This window comes from Rhizopus delemar, genomic scaffold (genome assembly GCF_000149305.1).
Source record: "Rhizopus delemar RA 99-880 supercont3.6 genomic scaffold, whole genome shotgun sequence".
NCBI lineage: Eukaryota > Fungi > Mucoromycota > Mucoromycetes > Mucorales > Rhizopodaceae > Rhizopus > Rhizopus delemar.
Window position 1 is genome coordinate 149,712 of NW_027137832.1, and position 16,353 is coordinate 166,064.

Here is a 16,353-nt window from a genome sequence, read left to right on the forward strand (position 1 = left end):
ATTTTCCAATATTATGCAAAGTTTAAAGATAACTTACCCGCCTTATTATTCTTTTCTTCTTCTTTCTTGAGCTACATTAGTTACAGTATGGGCTTTTTATCCTTGAAAGAAGTTGAAAAGCATAACAAAAAAAGTAAATTTATAAAAATGTATTGTATTCTCTAATAATCGTAAAGATGATATCTGGGTCATTATCCATGGGAAAGTTTATGATTTAACAAACTTCCTTCCCGAACATCCTGGTGGTCAAAAGATTATATTAAAATATGCTGGAAAAGATGCTACAGATTCTTTTGATCCTATCCATCCACCTGATATCATTCAGCGTCTCTTGCCTCCTGACGTGTTTAAAGGTGTTGTGGATCCAAGTGCACTTACTAAAGTCCTTAAAGTTGAAACTGAAGAGGATAGGCGCATAAGAATGGCTAGAGAAAATATGCCAAATTTGGATGAGATGTACAACTCCTTCGATTTTGAAGGTATGTATATGCTTTATAGCCTTGAATTCTGTTATCTCATAAGTGCTTATGTAGCTGTTGCCAAATCTGTATTGAAAGCTGAAGCCTGGTCTTACTTTTCTTCAGGTTCTGAAAATGAAATCACATTAAGAGAGAACCATAGTGCTTTTCATCGTATCTGGTTCAAACCTCGTGTGATGGTAAATGTAAAGTATGTGGATCCCTCCACTACTTTTCTCGGCACTCGTACTGCCTTTCCTTTGTATATTTCTGCCACAGCATTAGGAAAGATGGGCCATCCAGAAGGTGAGGTAGTACTTGCACGAGCTTCTGCAAAAAGAAATTTGATTCAAATGATTTCCAATTATACTTCTTGCTCTTTTGATGAAATCGTTAATGCTAGTGCTCCTAGCCATACCCAATGGCTACAAATATATATCAATTCTAATCGTAAAGTAACAGAAAATCTTGTACGTCATGCTGAGGCAAGAGGGATGAAGGGCCTTTTTATCACCGTGGATGTTCCTCAATTAGGCAAGTATACAAAAAACAATAGAGCGAAACAAAAGTACTAAACGTAGTTTTGAATAGCTCGCCGCGAGAAAGATATGCGTCAAAAGTATATTTTAGACGCACCAGAGGAAATTAGGAGCGGCACTACTGAAGTACGCAGAGACCAAGGCGCCTCACAGGCCCTTAGTCAATTTATTGACGCCACTTTTTGCTGGGATGATATCGCATGGATCAAAAGTATAACAAAGATGCCTATTGTTATCAAGGGAGTTCAAGCTTCTGAGGACGCTGTTTTAGCTGCAAAACATGGTTGTCAAGGTATTGTCATCTCTAACCATGGTGGTAGACAATTGGATTTCGCCCCTTCTGCTATTGAAATTTTGCCTGAAGTCACAGCTGCTCTTAAGCGAGAAAGAATTAATGAAGAATTTGAGGTTTATATTGATGGTGGTATTCGACGAGGTAGCGATATTTTTAAAGCAATTGCTTTAGGCGCCAAAGGTGTAGGCATTGGACGTCCTTCCTTGGTAAGTTTGCGTACCTTCTGAAGCAATTGATATTTACTATGTGGTTAGTATGCTATGTCTGCTTATGGTGATGCTGGTGTAGAAAGGCTCTTGGAATTATTACAGGTAAGTTTTTTTCACAATTTTGAAAGAAGCTAACTGAAAAATAGAATGAGTTTGAAATGGTCATGCGCTTAATGGGCGTAACATCGATTGAGCAGATTAAGCCAGAGATGGTAGATACTCGTAATCTCAAGGATCACTTTGCTTCTATTCCCAAGGATTATTTGGCAGGATCAGTCTATGATCCAATGCGACCTATATCTCATTTTTCTAAGCTATAAAATAGGAAAAGCTATGTTTTAAATAAAGAATAGCAATGTTTTCTTCCATTGATGTACATACATTATATTATGTGAGCATAACAATCTATTTATATTGCTTTATTACAACTTAGATAACTTACTGATACGCATTGATTATTCTTTGTACGCAGACACTAACCAAACACGTTAGCTTTATACCTACCTGTGAATTTTATAATTCAGCTTGCTTAAGCTTTCCAAGTGGCATGGTTTTTTCTCTGATGTCGCGATATCAAAATTCAAGACCGTATCACATTTATCAAACAAAAAAAAAAGGTGACTCCAAGATGTTATCAGAAATATCAAGCCAAGTTTACTTTTATATTATTCGTTTAGGAAGCTTCATTTTTTAGAAGAAGAAAAAAAAAGAAAGTTGAAAATACAAGGAAACAAGTTAAATGTTATACAATAAGCATGTGCTTTCATAACAGAAAGGCTCCTTTAGTTTAATGAAATCCCGATTTCCATCGAACAATTACCCAATAATATCATTTGGGAAAGTGAAGTCATGTATGATTATTTTTTTCTTATTTATGTCAAGCAAATATTTTTCTTCTCTTCTCTTTAATTTCAAATACCAATTTTCCAACAGAATGTCTTTATCTAACAAGCTCTCTATTCGCGACCTCAACCTCAAGGACAAACGTGTTCTTATTCGGTAAATAGAATCGTATACAAGGCATATTTCATTTATTCATACATCTTTCTAGTGTTGATTTTAATGTTCCCATGAAAGACGGTGCCATTACCAACAACAATCGTATCGTTCAAGCTCTTCCTACCGTAAAATATGCTCTTGACAATGGTGCCTCTGCTGTCATCTTAATGTCTCACTTGGGTCGCCCTAACGGTGAAGCTGTCGCCAAATATTCTCTCAAACCAGTGGCTGCTGAGGTTGAAAAGCTTTTGGGAAAACCTGTCGAATTCCTCAACGACTGCGTGGGCCCTGATGTCGAAAAGGCATGCCAATCCGCCAAGGACGGTAAGGTTATCCTTTTAGAAAATCTTCGTTTCCATATCGAAGAAGAAGGTTCTGCCAAGGTTGATGGTCAAAAGGTTAAGGCTGATGCTGAAGCAATCAAAAAATTCCGTGCATCTTTGACTACTCTTGCTGATATATACATCAATGATGCCTTTGGTACTGCTCACCGTGCTCACTCTTCCATGGTTGGTGTTGACCTTTCTCAACGTGCAGCCGGTTTCCTTATGCAAAAGGAGCTTGAATACTTTGCAAAGGCACTCGAAAATCCCTCTCGCCCTTTTCTTGCTATCCTTGGTGGTGCCAAAGTTTCTGATAAAATTCAATTGATTGAAAATATGCTTGATAAGGTAAATGCTTTGATTATCTGTGGTGGTATGGCTTTCACTTTCAAAAAGACACTTGATAATGTTAAAGTAAGGTTCTCTTATAATAAAACAGATCTGTATACTTATAATAACAATAATAGATTGGCAAGTCTCTTTTTGATGAACCTGGTTCTAAATTAGTACAAAATCTTGTAAAAAAAGCTGCTGAAAAGAATGTCAAGATTGTTTTTCCTGTTGACTTTATCACTGCTGATAAGTTTGCTCCTGATGCCAGCACAGGCTATGCCACTGATGATGATGGTATCCCTGATGGATGGCAAGGCCTTGACTGCGGTGAGCGATCAAACAAATTATTCCGTGAGGAAATTTTAAAGTCAAAGACAATTGTCTGGAACGGCCCTTCTGGTGTATTTGAATTCGATGCCTTCTCTAGCGGTACCAAGGCTGTCCTTGATGCTGTTATTAATGCTACAAAGGAAGGTGCTACTACTATTATTGGTGGAGGTGACACTGCTACTGCTGCTCTCAAATGGGGTGCTGAAGGTCAAGTCTCTCATATTTCTACTGGTGGCGGTGCCTCTCTTGAACTTCTTGAGGGCAAGGAGCTTCCTGGTGTTACTGCTCTTTCCAGCAAGAACTAAGTGAATAGGAAGTGGTAAAAAAGTCGTTTGTAACATTTTTGTGCATATATTTCATTCTGTTTTAATAAAGAGGCGTTTTTCTTTTGATTTGTTTTTTTTTTTTTTTTTTTTTTTTTTTTTTTTTTTTTAATAAATGCAAAACATTACACTTGCCATCTAACTATGTGTATTGCATAAATGAAAAATAAGGTCTGCATAATTGTTGAATGGGAGTTAAAAAACCGTTTCAGTGCAGTATTTTTACAAGTTTTAGTAAGAAAATGTTGAAAAAGTAATACTGTTTTTATATTGTATTATACATAAGCGCTAGTTCTTTCACATGATGCATGAATTGTAGCATTTTACTTCGTATACCAGTAGTAATGATAGCAAAACTGTATTTGGGAAGAACACTGAAACGGTTTTTTAATTCATTGTATATAACAGATGAATCAGAGACAACTGAAGAAGTTAATGTCAATAATGGAGTGGTTCAGTCAAGTTAAAATGATTCTGGTAAAGAAGACTTTTCTAATTGGCAAGTCATTAGAAATGATGTTGATGCCTCTGGTTGTATGAATGTTGTTGAATGTAATGTGCCCAAGGTAAAAAACTTCTAGAACTGTGTTAATAAAAGATGAAATACTTTGTCAATTTTTAGTTAAACTTGAAGGATTTCAAAATGATGTTGTTGCTTTCATAGCAATTTTCTTGACCTATTTCCAGCTGTTTTTCATATCCGAATATGCTGCTGAAATAGTAATGAAATTTGCCAATGATCTTGCTCTTCTCTTAAACTATTAACCAATTTTTCCCGCAAAATTGTATACCATGCGTAACGCTGTTGGAATTGATTATACTTACAAGGGCATGTTTCACCTTGTTGTCTGTCCCGAATGCCATACCCTGTACCAGCCTGAAGAAGTACATTGTGATTCGAAGTGTACCTTTTCTGAATTTCGCATCACCTGTAATGCTTCACTCTTCAAGCCTGTTACGATTGGTGCAAGCAAGATGTACGCCAACAAGCTCTCTGCATTCAATTCGATCAAGTATGCTTTGACAGTGATGTTCTCCAGACCAGGGTTTGAATCAGCAATAGAAGTATGGCGCTATCGTACTCGTCATAACAACACCATGTATGATATCTATGATGGTCAACTTTGGAATGAATTCAAAGATAGAGATGGTAATGTATTTACCAATCAAGCAAGATCTCTTCTGTTTACGTTGAATGTCGATTGGTTTCAATCTTCAAAAAGAACTGTGTACTCTGTTGGCGCTGTTTACTTGACAATAAATAACCTTCCAAGATCCATCAGATACAAAAAAGAAAACATCATCTTGGTTTGCGTTATTCCTCGACCGAAAGAGCCCAAAGACGCACAAATCAACAATTATCTACAAGTTTTGGTAAATGATTTGAAGGAGCTCTACTATGGTGACTTTTTTACCTGTACAGCTGAGTCTCCTATCGTGCCTGTCCAAGTTCGTGCTGCTCTGTTCTTGATTGCTTGCGATATTCCTGCTAGCCGAAAGGTTAGTGGGTTTACTTCATTCAATGCAACTGTGCCTTGTAATAAATGTTCAACAGCCTTTCCTGCTCGTGCTTGTACTAACCTCCAACGTGATTTTTCTTTTGGTCTTGAAGATCTTGATGCGTGGTCCATCCGTACCAATGTTGAAAACCGCTACCATGCAAAAAATTGGAAAGAAGCAACCACCAAGAAACAAAGAGCTGACTTGGAACAGAAGTTTGGTACTCGGTTCTCTGCCTTACATGATTTGGAATACCTTGATCTTGTTCGTTGTACTGCTATTGATCTAATGCATGGCCTTTTCCTTGGAACAGCAAAGAAAATGGTTAAAATATGGCGTACAACTATCTGTGATCTTACCCACGAATTTTACTTGACCGTTGCTGACCTAAAAGCAATGCAGAAGGAAGCAAACGACATCGTATTGCCAGCACAATATACCTCAATACACCAAAAGATTTCCAACAATTTCTCAGATTTGAAAGCTGATGAATGGGGAACCTGGCGTCTTGCCCTTTCCCCAATTTTACTCAAGTCGCGTCTTCCAGTTCCCCAAAAAGAAAATTGGGCAAAGTTTGTGCAGGCTTGTCATATTGTTTGTCGTCCTTCTATAACTCGAAATGGATCCGTGGTAGCTCACAAGCTATTTCATGAATTTGTTACTGGTGTTGTCAAGTTGTATGGTTCTGAAGTCGTTACTCCAAACATGCATTTCCATTTGCATTTGAAGGACTCTATCCAAGATTTCGGTCCTATCTATGCATTCTGGTTGTATGGCTTCGAAAGGCTTAACGGTGACATTAAAAAGATGACGGTGAATTACAAAGCTGCATTTGAAGCTACATATATGAAGAAGTTTCTTTCCGTGGTGCATTATGGTGACTACGTCCGCAACTTGCCTCCAAGTATTAGACAGAATCCAACGATGATGTCTTCCTTTGGTTATTTGTCGCCGACTCCTTCGGATCCTCTTGTTAGTTCTTCTTTATGTGCTTCACAATGTTTCGACTTTAGTTCATTTGTCAGTGCACCGTTATGTCTTAACAATCTATTCACTGGTGCTGAAGTTTTGCCTCCTGGTACACAAGTATCTATCCAACGTAAAGTTAGCATGAATCGATTGAATAGATCAGATTATGGTCATCTTCTGTCTTTTGACGCATCTGTATACGATGACAGAACATTTACAAGTGCTCTCGACCCAGAACTTCCAAATGAAATGTCCACAATGGTGCTCCCAGATGTTTCTTTTTTTTCAGAAATTGATGTTCTTGGACAGACATATCGTTCAAAAGCTTCTCGTACTAGTCGTGGCTGCTATATTGAAGTTGCACATAGCCCTGCTATCCCTGGACAAGAACCCGAAATGAGAATTGGTGAAGTTCAATACTTTTTCAAGCACCAATTACAAATGAAAAAAACTATGTTACCAAATGGTCAAGTCTTTGTACCAGATGCTTTTGATGAACATACATTTGTTTTTGTGCGTTGGTACAATCCTCCACTTCATCCTTTTCAAGAGTTTGAGTGTCTTGGTGCCGCGTACTATCATGACTCGTTTCGACCTGCTGATTCAGACTGCATTCTTCCAATATCGCGTATTTTTACATGTGTTGCAATGAGAAAAGGCTACCCTGATGATCATGTAATATTTTTGCCTCTTCCAAGAAAGACTATTGGTTTTTAAAAAATAAAGGATAATATAATTAAAAGGGTCTAATATTGTTATTATTATTTTTAATAAGGATTGTTAAAACAGCCCGTGCTTTATTGAAAAACTACGATATAATCACAATAATGTTTTTGGATTTTAGAGCTTGAATGAGTTTTTTTTTGATGTTAGAATTGCAAAAAAAAAAAAAAAAAAAAAAAAAAAAAAAAAAAAAAAAAAAAAAAAAAAACGACTTCAGACCAAAAATGAATATGTATTTTATTATTTTATTTTTTTTTTAAAGTTGTAGATCATTTTTGTTCAACTCTATCTCATCACTAAAAGCCCAAACGATAATTTTTTCAGTAATATTTCCGGTTTTGACAAAGCTGGGAACAGGCAAAGCATATTCTTTTTGATACGTTGAACAGATTGGAAATTGCTTGTTCCAGATCGTTGCTTTTTAGCTTTCTCGTTTGCAATTTGGTTGTCCAAAAGAGCGAAAAATTCTTTACATTAAGTATTGAGTAGTTAATTGACCATGTTTAGAGGAGTATTAGTTCAACTTACAGCAGGCGATCTATAGCTAGGAACTTGAGCTTCAAAGTAGTTAATGCTTTCACTACAAAGCACAGACATGATTTCTTTTTCTGTAAAAGAACTGTTCCTATTCGGATCTTGTTCCAACAACACTTCTTTTGCTTTGGCAATCTTTTCAGCATTGTACATGTCTTCTTCTTCAGACATATATTGCTGTTGAAGCAATTACTCACAGTTGGGATAGTTGTTATAAACACCTTGATCCTTGTGCTGCTCATATATTGCTTTACGTGCTTTGATTTTCTAAAAAAAAATCAATTATAAAATAGCAATAGTCTTTATTGTCCTTACGTTGTTTTTACGAGTCGTTTTAGCAGCCTTTCTTTTTTTTACAAACTCATCGACAACACCAACCTCCTCTCCAGCCATACCAGCTTTCTTGGTATAGTATTGTCTTTCAAGGTATCTTCGCAAGTCGCGGCCATTGGTATGCTTGTACGCATAATGGCTGTTGACATACTCTTGCAGCAGCTTAAGTACTTTTTGATTCTCAACAGACTTTAAAGGCTTGCTGAGATCGTACTTAGATGATGGAGGTAATCATTGTAATGATTCCTCACAGCATCCTAAAATTAAAAAAAAAAAAAAAAAAAAAAAGTAATTAGTATACTTGTTTAAAATTAAATTACTAATAATCTTACCTTAATAGCTGTTGCAATTGGTTTTGCACTCTTGCTTGATTCTTCCTCAAGCTCGCTGTAGGCTTCTTTGATCTTGGTAAATGCCACTTGCAAGGCACGCTTTTCTTCCTGTTCTTTTCTTAACATCTCCTTCAAAGTGTCAATTTCTTTTTTCATATCCATATAAATGGAGAAGGAAAGAGAAGCTTCATCACGTCCGACATCCTCAGCTTCACAAAGAACCAAATAAGCAATGATAACCATAAGCATATGTATAAATATCTAATAAAGTACATTAGAAGCAAAGTTTTATTTTTTTTTAAATAAAAGAAAAAAACCTAACTGGGACAACTAATGAAAAAAGAAAGAAAGAAGAAGAAAGAAAAAGAAATGATTGATGTTTCAAATCAATCCTTTTATAGACTTTTTGATTTGAATAATTTTTTTTTTTTTTTATGGATGAAAATTTTAATGTTTATTAAAACTAATCAAAGAGTATAAGGATTAAGAGCGATACAAGTGTATGAAACAGTGACTTATAAAAATACAAAAGGTATTAGCATAGAGAATTGTAAGCAGATAGTTTCAATAGCTTCTTCTGAATTTGATTGAGGACAATCTCATCCACGACAGGAGTCTGTTCAAAGAATTGTTGCCAGTGAGCTTTCCAAATGAATCGAATGACTGTAGCAAAAAAATCATAGATTGTAGACTTGTCATGATAGTGTAAGATGTAATACTTGAATAATCTAAGAGTGGATAAATCTTCGAATATTGAGCTACAATTGGGGTCTTTAGGATTTGACAAGTATTTCTTGAAGGCTGCGTTCCACAAGTCTTGTTTTTGAATACAAGTCAAGAGCATATGCTGCTCTGTTTTGGGTAGTTTGCATGATTGGCAATAGTCGTCGTCTACCTTTGCTGGGATGATTCTATGCAGATTGGCCCGAGTGGATAATTTCTTATGAAGAAGTCTGTACTATACATTCCTAGGAATATACACCCCTGTCATGACATTATCGGCTCTTAGGACACATTCATTTAATTATAAACAAAACCCTCAATTTAATAAGAATCATATTCCACATTCCATATAATAGTATAAACACCCGCTTATTTTTATTAATAAAATATCAGCCAATTATCAAGTATCATTCTCTCTATTAGACTGTCCGTCTATTCCTATCTTACTTATCTTTGTCTCGTTCTTACTTATTAACTATCGTAAGTTCTATTTGCAGTTCACACCTTCAAGTCCTTAACGCCACCCTCTCTTGTCCTCTTTTAGTTGTCTATCCAAGCTTCTTAGTTCCTGTCCGGTTCTTTCACTCTCTCCTCTCTGGCTTGACAAACAACTCATTAAATTACTATTGCGCAATCCTTGTTTGCAATTTGAGATGAAGTCTGTAAGAGTATAGCATACAATGTCCATAAACGTCCGAGTAGTACCGGTAGCTTTAAGTCTTTTTTCATGGTTCCAAAGCATTTTGATGAAATCTTCTTTATCAGTACTTAATACATCTTCAATAAATTCAGCAACACCGGGAAAAGAGTCGAATGAAGCAAATTTATTTTGAACCACAACGTAACCTTTGTATTCATTCATTGCTTCCTTGTTTTTATAATTATCATCAATTAAAAACTCCATCCCAATTTCACAGAAATCTCTGATCTTCTCTCTATCAATGCATTGAATCTTCGGTTTATGTGGTGCTGTCAAGAATGTAGCTGGATTAAAAATGACGGATTTCTTTTGATTTTTATCCAAGATATAGGTCTGAAAGAAAAAAAAGAAATTAATCGCATGAATTAGCATTTTATATTTTCAAGTCACCTTTTTTGTAGGTGTTATGTTTGCTGTCGTTTCTACTGTTGTTGAGATTTGATTAGCTTCATCTTTTGTTGTTCCTGAGACTTCCGTGGTTGTCTCTTCTTCCGCTATTGAGCCTGTTGCACCATCAATATATTGATCTTGGAATTCATTAAGATCTCTCATTGTCAACGCACTTCCAAGCCTTTGTGTTTTTTCATACGCTTCTTGTCGTTCCTTTGCAATTTTTCTTTTGTTTACTCTTGGCTCATTCTCGACCATCGTACGTTTGTATTCCTGGATAAAACTGCCTTTCGTTTTTCGAAATGAGAAATAATTATATACTTTTTGAATAAATATGTTGATATCTGAAGGCAGCGCTATCGACTGATCTGTGCTATTCATTATTTTATAAAGTGCGGCTTTAATTTTGCTGTATATCTCCTCAGGAATACTTTTCATTAATTCATTCTCTGGAATGCAATCAATGTGATATTGTAGATCGCCAAAGCTGCTAACTGGCATTGTCAAAATGTAGTTACATTCGGTAAACTTGTTTCGCGCTTCTGGAGTAAGAGTATATTCTTTATCGCAATCGCAGGTGAATTTGGGGAACCAACCATTTTAAAAGTTACAGCAAAGAATAAGTAATGACTGAAGTAAAAAGAGTCATGAAACGCGTCATTTTGATAAGTTTTTTCAGATCTTTAAGTAAGAGCAAACACAACGGTCTCGATTAAATTAACTTCAATACCCTGAAGTCAGAAAATTGTCACCCAACGGATCCTATTAGCGGCCCTATTAAAGTTAATAGGAATTATCAGACCTATTATCCTTCTTGTGACGCTACATGTAAATCATCTTAATAATGGATCTTTAACTTTCTCGCTTATATGTCACCTCAGAATGCATTCAGTTGAGTTCTCTATACATTGAAAATGCAGTAAGTCGATGAATGATTGCATTTTTAATTTAAATAAAGCTGGATTTTACAATGATAAACATTGCAAAAAAACTTCAATTACATCGCTGAATTTTCTGACATACGAAAATATTCACCTACGCAGTCGGCAGAGTAATCATAGATTTTGAAGTGCACAGAGTGATATCCGTATTCATAAGCTACATGGCGTGTGACAGCTGCCATTTTCTGGTAAGGTAAAATGTAGCTTTGCTAGTAGTTTTGTACTTATACTGAAGAAAGCGGTAATCCTTAAGTTAAATGTCTTTAATAATACCAATAAATACGCTTCGGCGCATTCTGAAGCGGCAGCAAAAAGCTTTTTTGTCGTAGGTTGGTGATTACAAGAAGCCATCTGCAATGAGACAAAGATGATCCCCGATGCGATCTCGGTTGACAACTTTATGACCAGAAAGTGACCTGACATAGTGGGTTTCTTTGTCATATTCAAGATTAAAGCCTTTTAAAGCAAGAAGATATTAATTTGTTACGTTTTGGAACTGTTTAAATTTGCTGAATCGTTCTGCTATAGCTGCGTAAACATCGCCAGAGCTCATGTCAATTTTAAAAGATATAGTGTAGAAATTTTAATAGAGTCCGAGTTAAAAGGGACCATAAAGTGACATCCTCACAAAAGGTATTAAATATTTAACTCCGACCTATTAATGTTAATCTAATACCCCTCTACCGTTGGGTTTGCTCTAAGCCAACTAGTTGATATTAATAAATATGAGTTTTAAGACAAGACCATAATTAAAATAAAATATAAGTCTATTTAAATAAGATCATACAATCAATTTCAATTAAATATATTCTTTTAAAAATATATATTGTATTCATGACGGTTCTTTGATAAGAAGTATCAACTAAAATAACAAGATCTTTTCCTATTATCAGAACTCCAATCCAATATCAGGAATGTTTCTAACCTTTCACATAATTGAAATAACGTGTAAGATAGTTTTACTCAAACCAGTGAGGAATTCGTAGAATAAAAGATAATCTATGACAGACATACAAAAGAACAAATGAAAAGTTTTCATAATCATAATTAGAGATGACACTTGCTAAAGTACCTGAAGATTAGAAGAACGCTTACAATAGAGGATATCAAGCCATTCACCCAATAAGAAATATTGTCTTTACTTGTTGCATTTGAAGCTTAGTTAATCATTCTTCATTTCACAAGTCAATTAAAAGTTTATGCATAATAAAGTATTCTGCATAAAAAAGTTAAACAAACAGAGGTCCCCTGTACAGAACATCCTCTACCTTTTGAAGGTTGAGTTATGAATTGCTAATGCTATCGTTCACTGATTTGCTTTTGGTCTTCGATAACTCTTCGTTCAGCTTGCTACTTGCTATCTCCCATTTGGACAAACGATTCTTTCTTTTCTAGCTAAAATACAAAAATAAATAAATCAAAACCATAAAAGTGTCTGTTCGTGATATTTTCCAGGATAAATCATGGATTATATATTTCGCTTAAAACAATCGTTTACTACTGATAACTATATCGTTTAATTCATTTTTCCAAGCAAAATAAAAAGTAGTTAACATTGTAATAACGCTAGTATTTTCCTGTTGATATGTTCCAAAGTATAATGTTGTAATTATTTCCAAATTGTATCATGAAATACAAATACCTCCTTTTCTATATGTAAAGCTTACGCTTTAGTTTGAATTTCTGTGCATTCTGTATAATTACTTCAAAACTTATTTGACACTATACGTTATTAGGAATACTGTGTTAGACTTGTAACACGAAAAATAATGATTATAATTTATAGAAGCGTATTAATTCATGAATGCCAAGTAAACTTTGAAAGTAGTAAGAGGCTAACAGTAAATGCAGTAAAGCGCTTAATCTTTTCAGGGATGTCAAAAAAGTTTAGATTGGCAAAATACATGAATTCTTTAATCTTTTTTATAATTTATCTATTCTGCCAACATAAAAAAAGACAGTACTATTTTTTTATTTTTATTTTATTATTATTATTATTTTTTACACTTTTCTTTATGTACAGTTCTTCAAAATCCACTTTAGAGGCAAAAATTGTCATATTGGGTAGTCAAGGTAGTAATTAGTAGACACATTTCAGAATAATTTTTTAATGACTCATCAAAAGGGGTGGGTAAAACTTCACTTGCAGTACGATATATTTCGAAGACATTTTCACCCAACTCAACTTCCACTATCGGTGCCTCGTTTATGGCCAAAAAGCTGTAGGTTCCTATATTGGTTATTTAAGTTGTCAATTCTTAAGGACATTTTTTTCAGCACAGTTGATAACTGTAAAGTAAGCTTGCAGATTTGGGATACAGCTGGACAAGGTAATTATCAGCCTACATGTTAAACTTTACAATTCAAAGAGGGAGAGAGAAGGGCAGTTAAGAAGTAGCCGAATCTAGAACGAGACAGTATTAATTGGAAAAGTTATGAGTAGAAAGGTTTCGTGCGATGGCGCCAATGTATTATAGGGGAGCACAAGCAGCTTTATTAGTATACGATATTACATCACGGGAAAGCTTTGAGGAGCTTCATTCTTGGATTGAAGGTAAAATAAAAATGTGTGTAAAATACATATTTTAATGTTCTTTACTAGAGCTCAAAAGAAATATGACTGAAGACTTGGTTACGGTTGTGGTTGCAAATAAACTGGATTTAGCTTTGTATCAGCGTGAAGTGTCATGTGAAGAAGCACAAAAATACATCGCACGAGTATTAGGACCAGAAACATTACTTTATGAAGTATCCGCTAAAGAAGACAATGGTAACAGTAGAAAGCCAGGAGTTTGTAAGTGTTATTAATAAAATTATATATAGGCACAATTGAAGAGATTTTTTTTCACATAACCCGAGTTCTTGTAGACCGTAAACAGTACCTTCCAAAGAAAAGAAAGCATTCATATTTACCTATGGAGGAAGAAACTGTAGCATCTACATCATCATGTTGTGGAATTTAACACTTTACCATTCAAATATAAACCTACACCTTTTGCTATTTAGTTTAGTCCCTTTATTTATGTACTCTAGTATATTCGTTGCAGTACATTGCAACACATTTGAAATATTAAGTAAATTGTGATTTACTTGAGGAGGTGCACTGTAAAGGAGAGTTTGAAAAGATAACGTATGATATTTAAATAGGCTTTTACAATATAACAAAATGATTATTGATACGGTATCTGATCCATCTGTTGTGCTTTCATTGCTTTTATATACCATTGCATATAGGACTAATGAGTCTTTAATATTAATTCTTTTTCGAATTGGTATTTACAATTAAGAAAGTATAAAAGTTCTTATTCAACAATTTGTGCAGTAGTATCATTCGTCAAGGCACGCTACTTATCGTTCTTTTGTGCATTATGTTTTCAAAGCTCTCCAAACATGTACTCTAAGAAAACCAGTTAATACACACAATTTATTTTTCCTTTATCTAGTTGCAGTTGAATTGATATACATGTTGATATCACTTTTTTGTTACACTTTTCTTGTATAAGCACATGATCCTGTACACCCTCTCAAAAAGTCTGAATACAATATTGTCAAATTCCGGCATCCGTTATAGTATCTTCATTTTCAATGTCCCATTACACCATCAATTGGTAATAAATCAAAAATGAGACTATATAAAAAAGCTTGAAAGACATAAAATCATTACTGTAAAACAGATTTTGATTTTTATAATGAATATGATGGCCATATGCTGTTAGAACAGATCGGCATTTCTTTTTTCTTGTCCTTTGCTCACTTGTTTAAGTTAATTATGCTGCTAACCTATTCTTCCTTACTAACCTTTTGACTTTTTTTCTCTATGTACCTACTCTCTTTTTGTACCAATCTCTTCCAGGACTTTGATTGATTCTTTTTTCCATTTTCTATGTCTTTATATTTTTAATTTTGGCTCATTCTAAATTCATAATATGTGCCAATATATTCTCAAAAAATGAACGAAATGTTTCCGAATAAAGTGTACCAAGTTTTGCTTCTATTCCTTTTTTTCTGTCTTGTCCCACCGCGTGATGGAACAGGACCGAATTTTTTGAACAAAAGCTACAGTAGCCGCTCTATTTAAGGGTTGCCAAAATTTTTGGAATATCCACCCTTAAATAGAACATATCCTTAAATCGAAATTCGTAGCTGTTAAAAAATTGAAATCACTTAATATGTATTGTGGCTGCATTATAGATATGTTTGTACAACTTGTTTCCACATAGACCACTGTCGGTTGGTATAGATTTGGTAATTGTGTAAGGACATTAACAAATCAAAGCTTGCTTTTAAGACTTGATCAAATTTGCTGGAAGGATAATATACGAGTTGTAGACTCAAAATAATTTTGATGAGAATAAACACATGACATAATAAAGTTATTTTCTTTCTTTGTTTAGATTCCATCTATAAAAAAAGGTAATAATAAACGTGTACGCCTTTCTTTCTCAAAAATTGAGCTTTTGGATCAAAATACTACTGATCGTCTTAATCAAACAGAATTAAGTGAATGGGCTATGAAGAAATTCAATTTAGATCAACCACTTGCCCAACAGACTATATCAAACATTCTCAACAATACTGAAACGTTACATAGTAATATTAATGCTGTCAAGAATGGCAAAAGCCTAAGAACAACACGCTATCCTCAACTTGATGAAGTAGTAAAGTTTGTTGCAAACATGAACAATAACAATCTGCCAGTCAATCGAGGCTCAATCCCTCGGTATGTAATACCTATTACTTGAGTAAAATATAGAATCCTTGAAAATGAAATTTCATTTTCTTCTGGATGGCTCACCAAACTTTTTAAGCGAATTGGAGTAAAATGCAGGCCAATGCATGGTGAAAGTGCCTCGGTAGACATCACTTCTGAAAACATTCAGAACGAATTGAGAAAGATAGAAGAACTTCTTGGGCCATGTGATCCTGCAGATATCATGAACTTTGATGAAACAGGCTTATATTACCAGCAATCACCAAGAAGAATCATATGTTCTGAGTAGCTTGGTGGCCTAAAAAAATGTAAAACTCGTCTAACAGTTGGATTGCTCTGTAACTCGGATGGGACTTACAAAGGGAAACTAATTGTTATTGCACAACACAAGAGCCCCAAATGTTTTAAAGCAAGAGCTAATTTGTTATCCATGGTTGCAATTGAAAAAAAAAACATGAAGTTGAATATCACTATTCTACTAATGCTTGGATGGCAACATACGTGAAAAAGTTAAATGTTGCCTTTGGAAGACAGAATCGAAAAATTGCTCTTCTTTTGGATAATGCGTCCATTCATAAAATAAGAATTTCACTCAACAATATTAAATTGATATTTCTCCTAGCAAACACGACTAGCAATCCACAGGCTCTTGATGCAAGTAGCCTATTATTTGCTGATAAAATGCTAT

The 16,353-nt window shown here is 34.7% G+C and overlaps 7 protein-coding genes across 7 annotated transcripts; 5 read left to right on the forward strand and 2 right to left on the reverse strand.

Annotated features, from left to right (window-relative positions):
* Positions 1–87: 87 nt before the first annotated feature.
* Positions 88–1,821, forward strand: RO3G_08040 (uncharacterized protein; the record flags this gene model as incomplete). The annotated part of the gene is made up of 6 exons (XM_067662630.1): positions 88–133; positions 177–479; positions 534–908; positions 1,050–1,498; positions 1,547–1,603; positions 1,648–1,821. The coding sequence occupies 6 exons, from the start codon at positions 88–90 to the stop codon at positions 1,819–1,821; spliced, it is 1,404 nt and encodes a 467-aa protein (XP_067518731.1).
* Positions 1,822–2,435: 614 nt separating this feature from the next.
* RO3G_08041 (phosphoglycerate kinase 1) lies at positions 2,436–3,791 on the forward strand (the record flags this gene model as incomplete). The annotated part of the gene is made up of 3 exons (XM_067662631.1): positions 2,436–2,500; positions 2,553–3,237; positions 3,291–3,791. The coding sequence occupies 3 exons, from the start codon at positions 2,436–2,438 to the stop codon at positions 3,789–3,791; spliced, it is 1,251 nt and encodes a 416-aa protein (XP_067518732.1).
* Positions 3,792–4,601: 810 nt separating this feature from the next.
* On the forward strand, positions 4,602–6,995 carry RO3G_08042 (uncharacterized protein; the record flags this gene model as incomplete). The annotated part of the gene is made up of 1 exon (XM_067662632.1): positions 4,602–6,995. The coding sequence occupies one exon, from the start codon at positions 4,602–4,604 to the stop codon at positions 6,993–6,995; it is 2,394 nt and encodes a 797-aa protein (XP_067518733.1).
* A 729-nt stretch (positions 6,996–7,724) lies between these two features.
* Positions 7,725–8,449, reverse strand: RO3G_08043 (uncharacterized protein; the record flags this gene model as incomplete). The annotated part of the gene is made up of 3 exons (XM_067662633.1): positions 7,725–7,802; positions 7,851–8,081; positions 8,201–8,449. 3 exons carry the CDS (start codon positions 8,447–8,449, stop codon positions 7,725–7,727), a joined length of 558 nt encoding a protein of 185 aa, XP_067518734.1.
* A 938-nt stretch (positions 8,450–9,387) lies between these two features.
* RO3G_08044 (uncharacterized protein) lies at positions 9,388–10,175 on the reverse strand (the record flags this gene model as incomplete). The annotated part of the gene is made up of 3 exons (XM_067662634.1): positions 9,388–9,398; positions 9,548–9,956; positions 10,050–10,175. The coding sequence occupies 3 exons, from the start codon at positions 10,173–10,175 to the stop codon at positions 9,388–9,390; spliced, it is 546 nt and encodes a 181-aa protein (XP_067518735.1).
* Positions 10,176–13,420: 3,245 nt separating this feature from the next.
* RO3G_08045 (uncharacterized protein) lies at positions 13,421–13,917 on the forward strand (the record flags this gene model as incomplete). The annotated part of the gene is made up of 3 exons (XM_067662635.1): positions 13,421–13,508; positions 13,557–13,748; positions 13,778–13,917. 3 exons carry the CDS (start codon positions 13,421–13,423, stop codon positions 13,915–13,917), a joined length of 420 nt encoding a protein of 139 aa, XP_067518736.1.
* Positions 13,918–14,903: 986 nt separating this feature from the next.
* On the forward strand, positions 14,904–15,954 carry RO3G_08046 (uncharacterized protein; the record flags this gene model as incomplete). Its single annotated transcript, XM_067662636.1, has 5 exons — positions 14,904–14,927; positions 15,175–15,199; positions 15,349–15,367; positions 15,546–15,674; positions 15,708–15,954. The coding sequence occupies 5 exons, from the start codon at positions 14,904–14,906 to the stop codon at positions 15,952–15,954; spliced, it is 444 nt and encodes a 147-aa protein (XP_067518737.1).
* Positions 15,955–16,353: the final 399 nt, after the last annotated feature.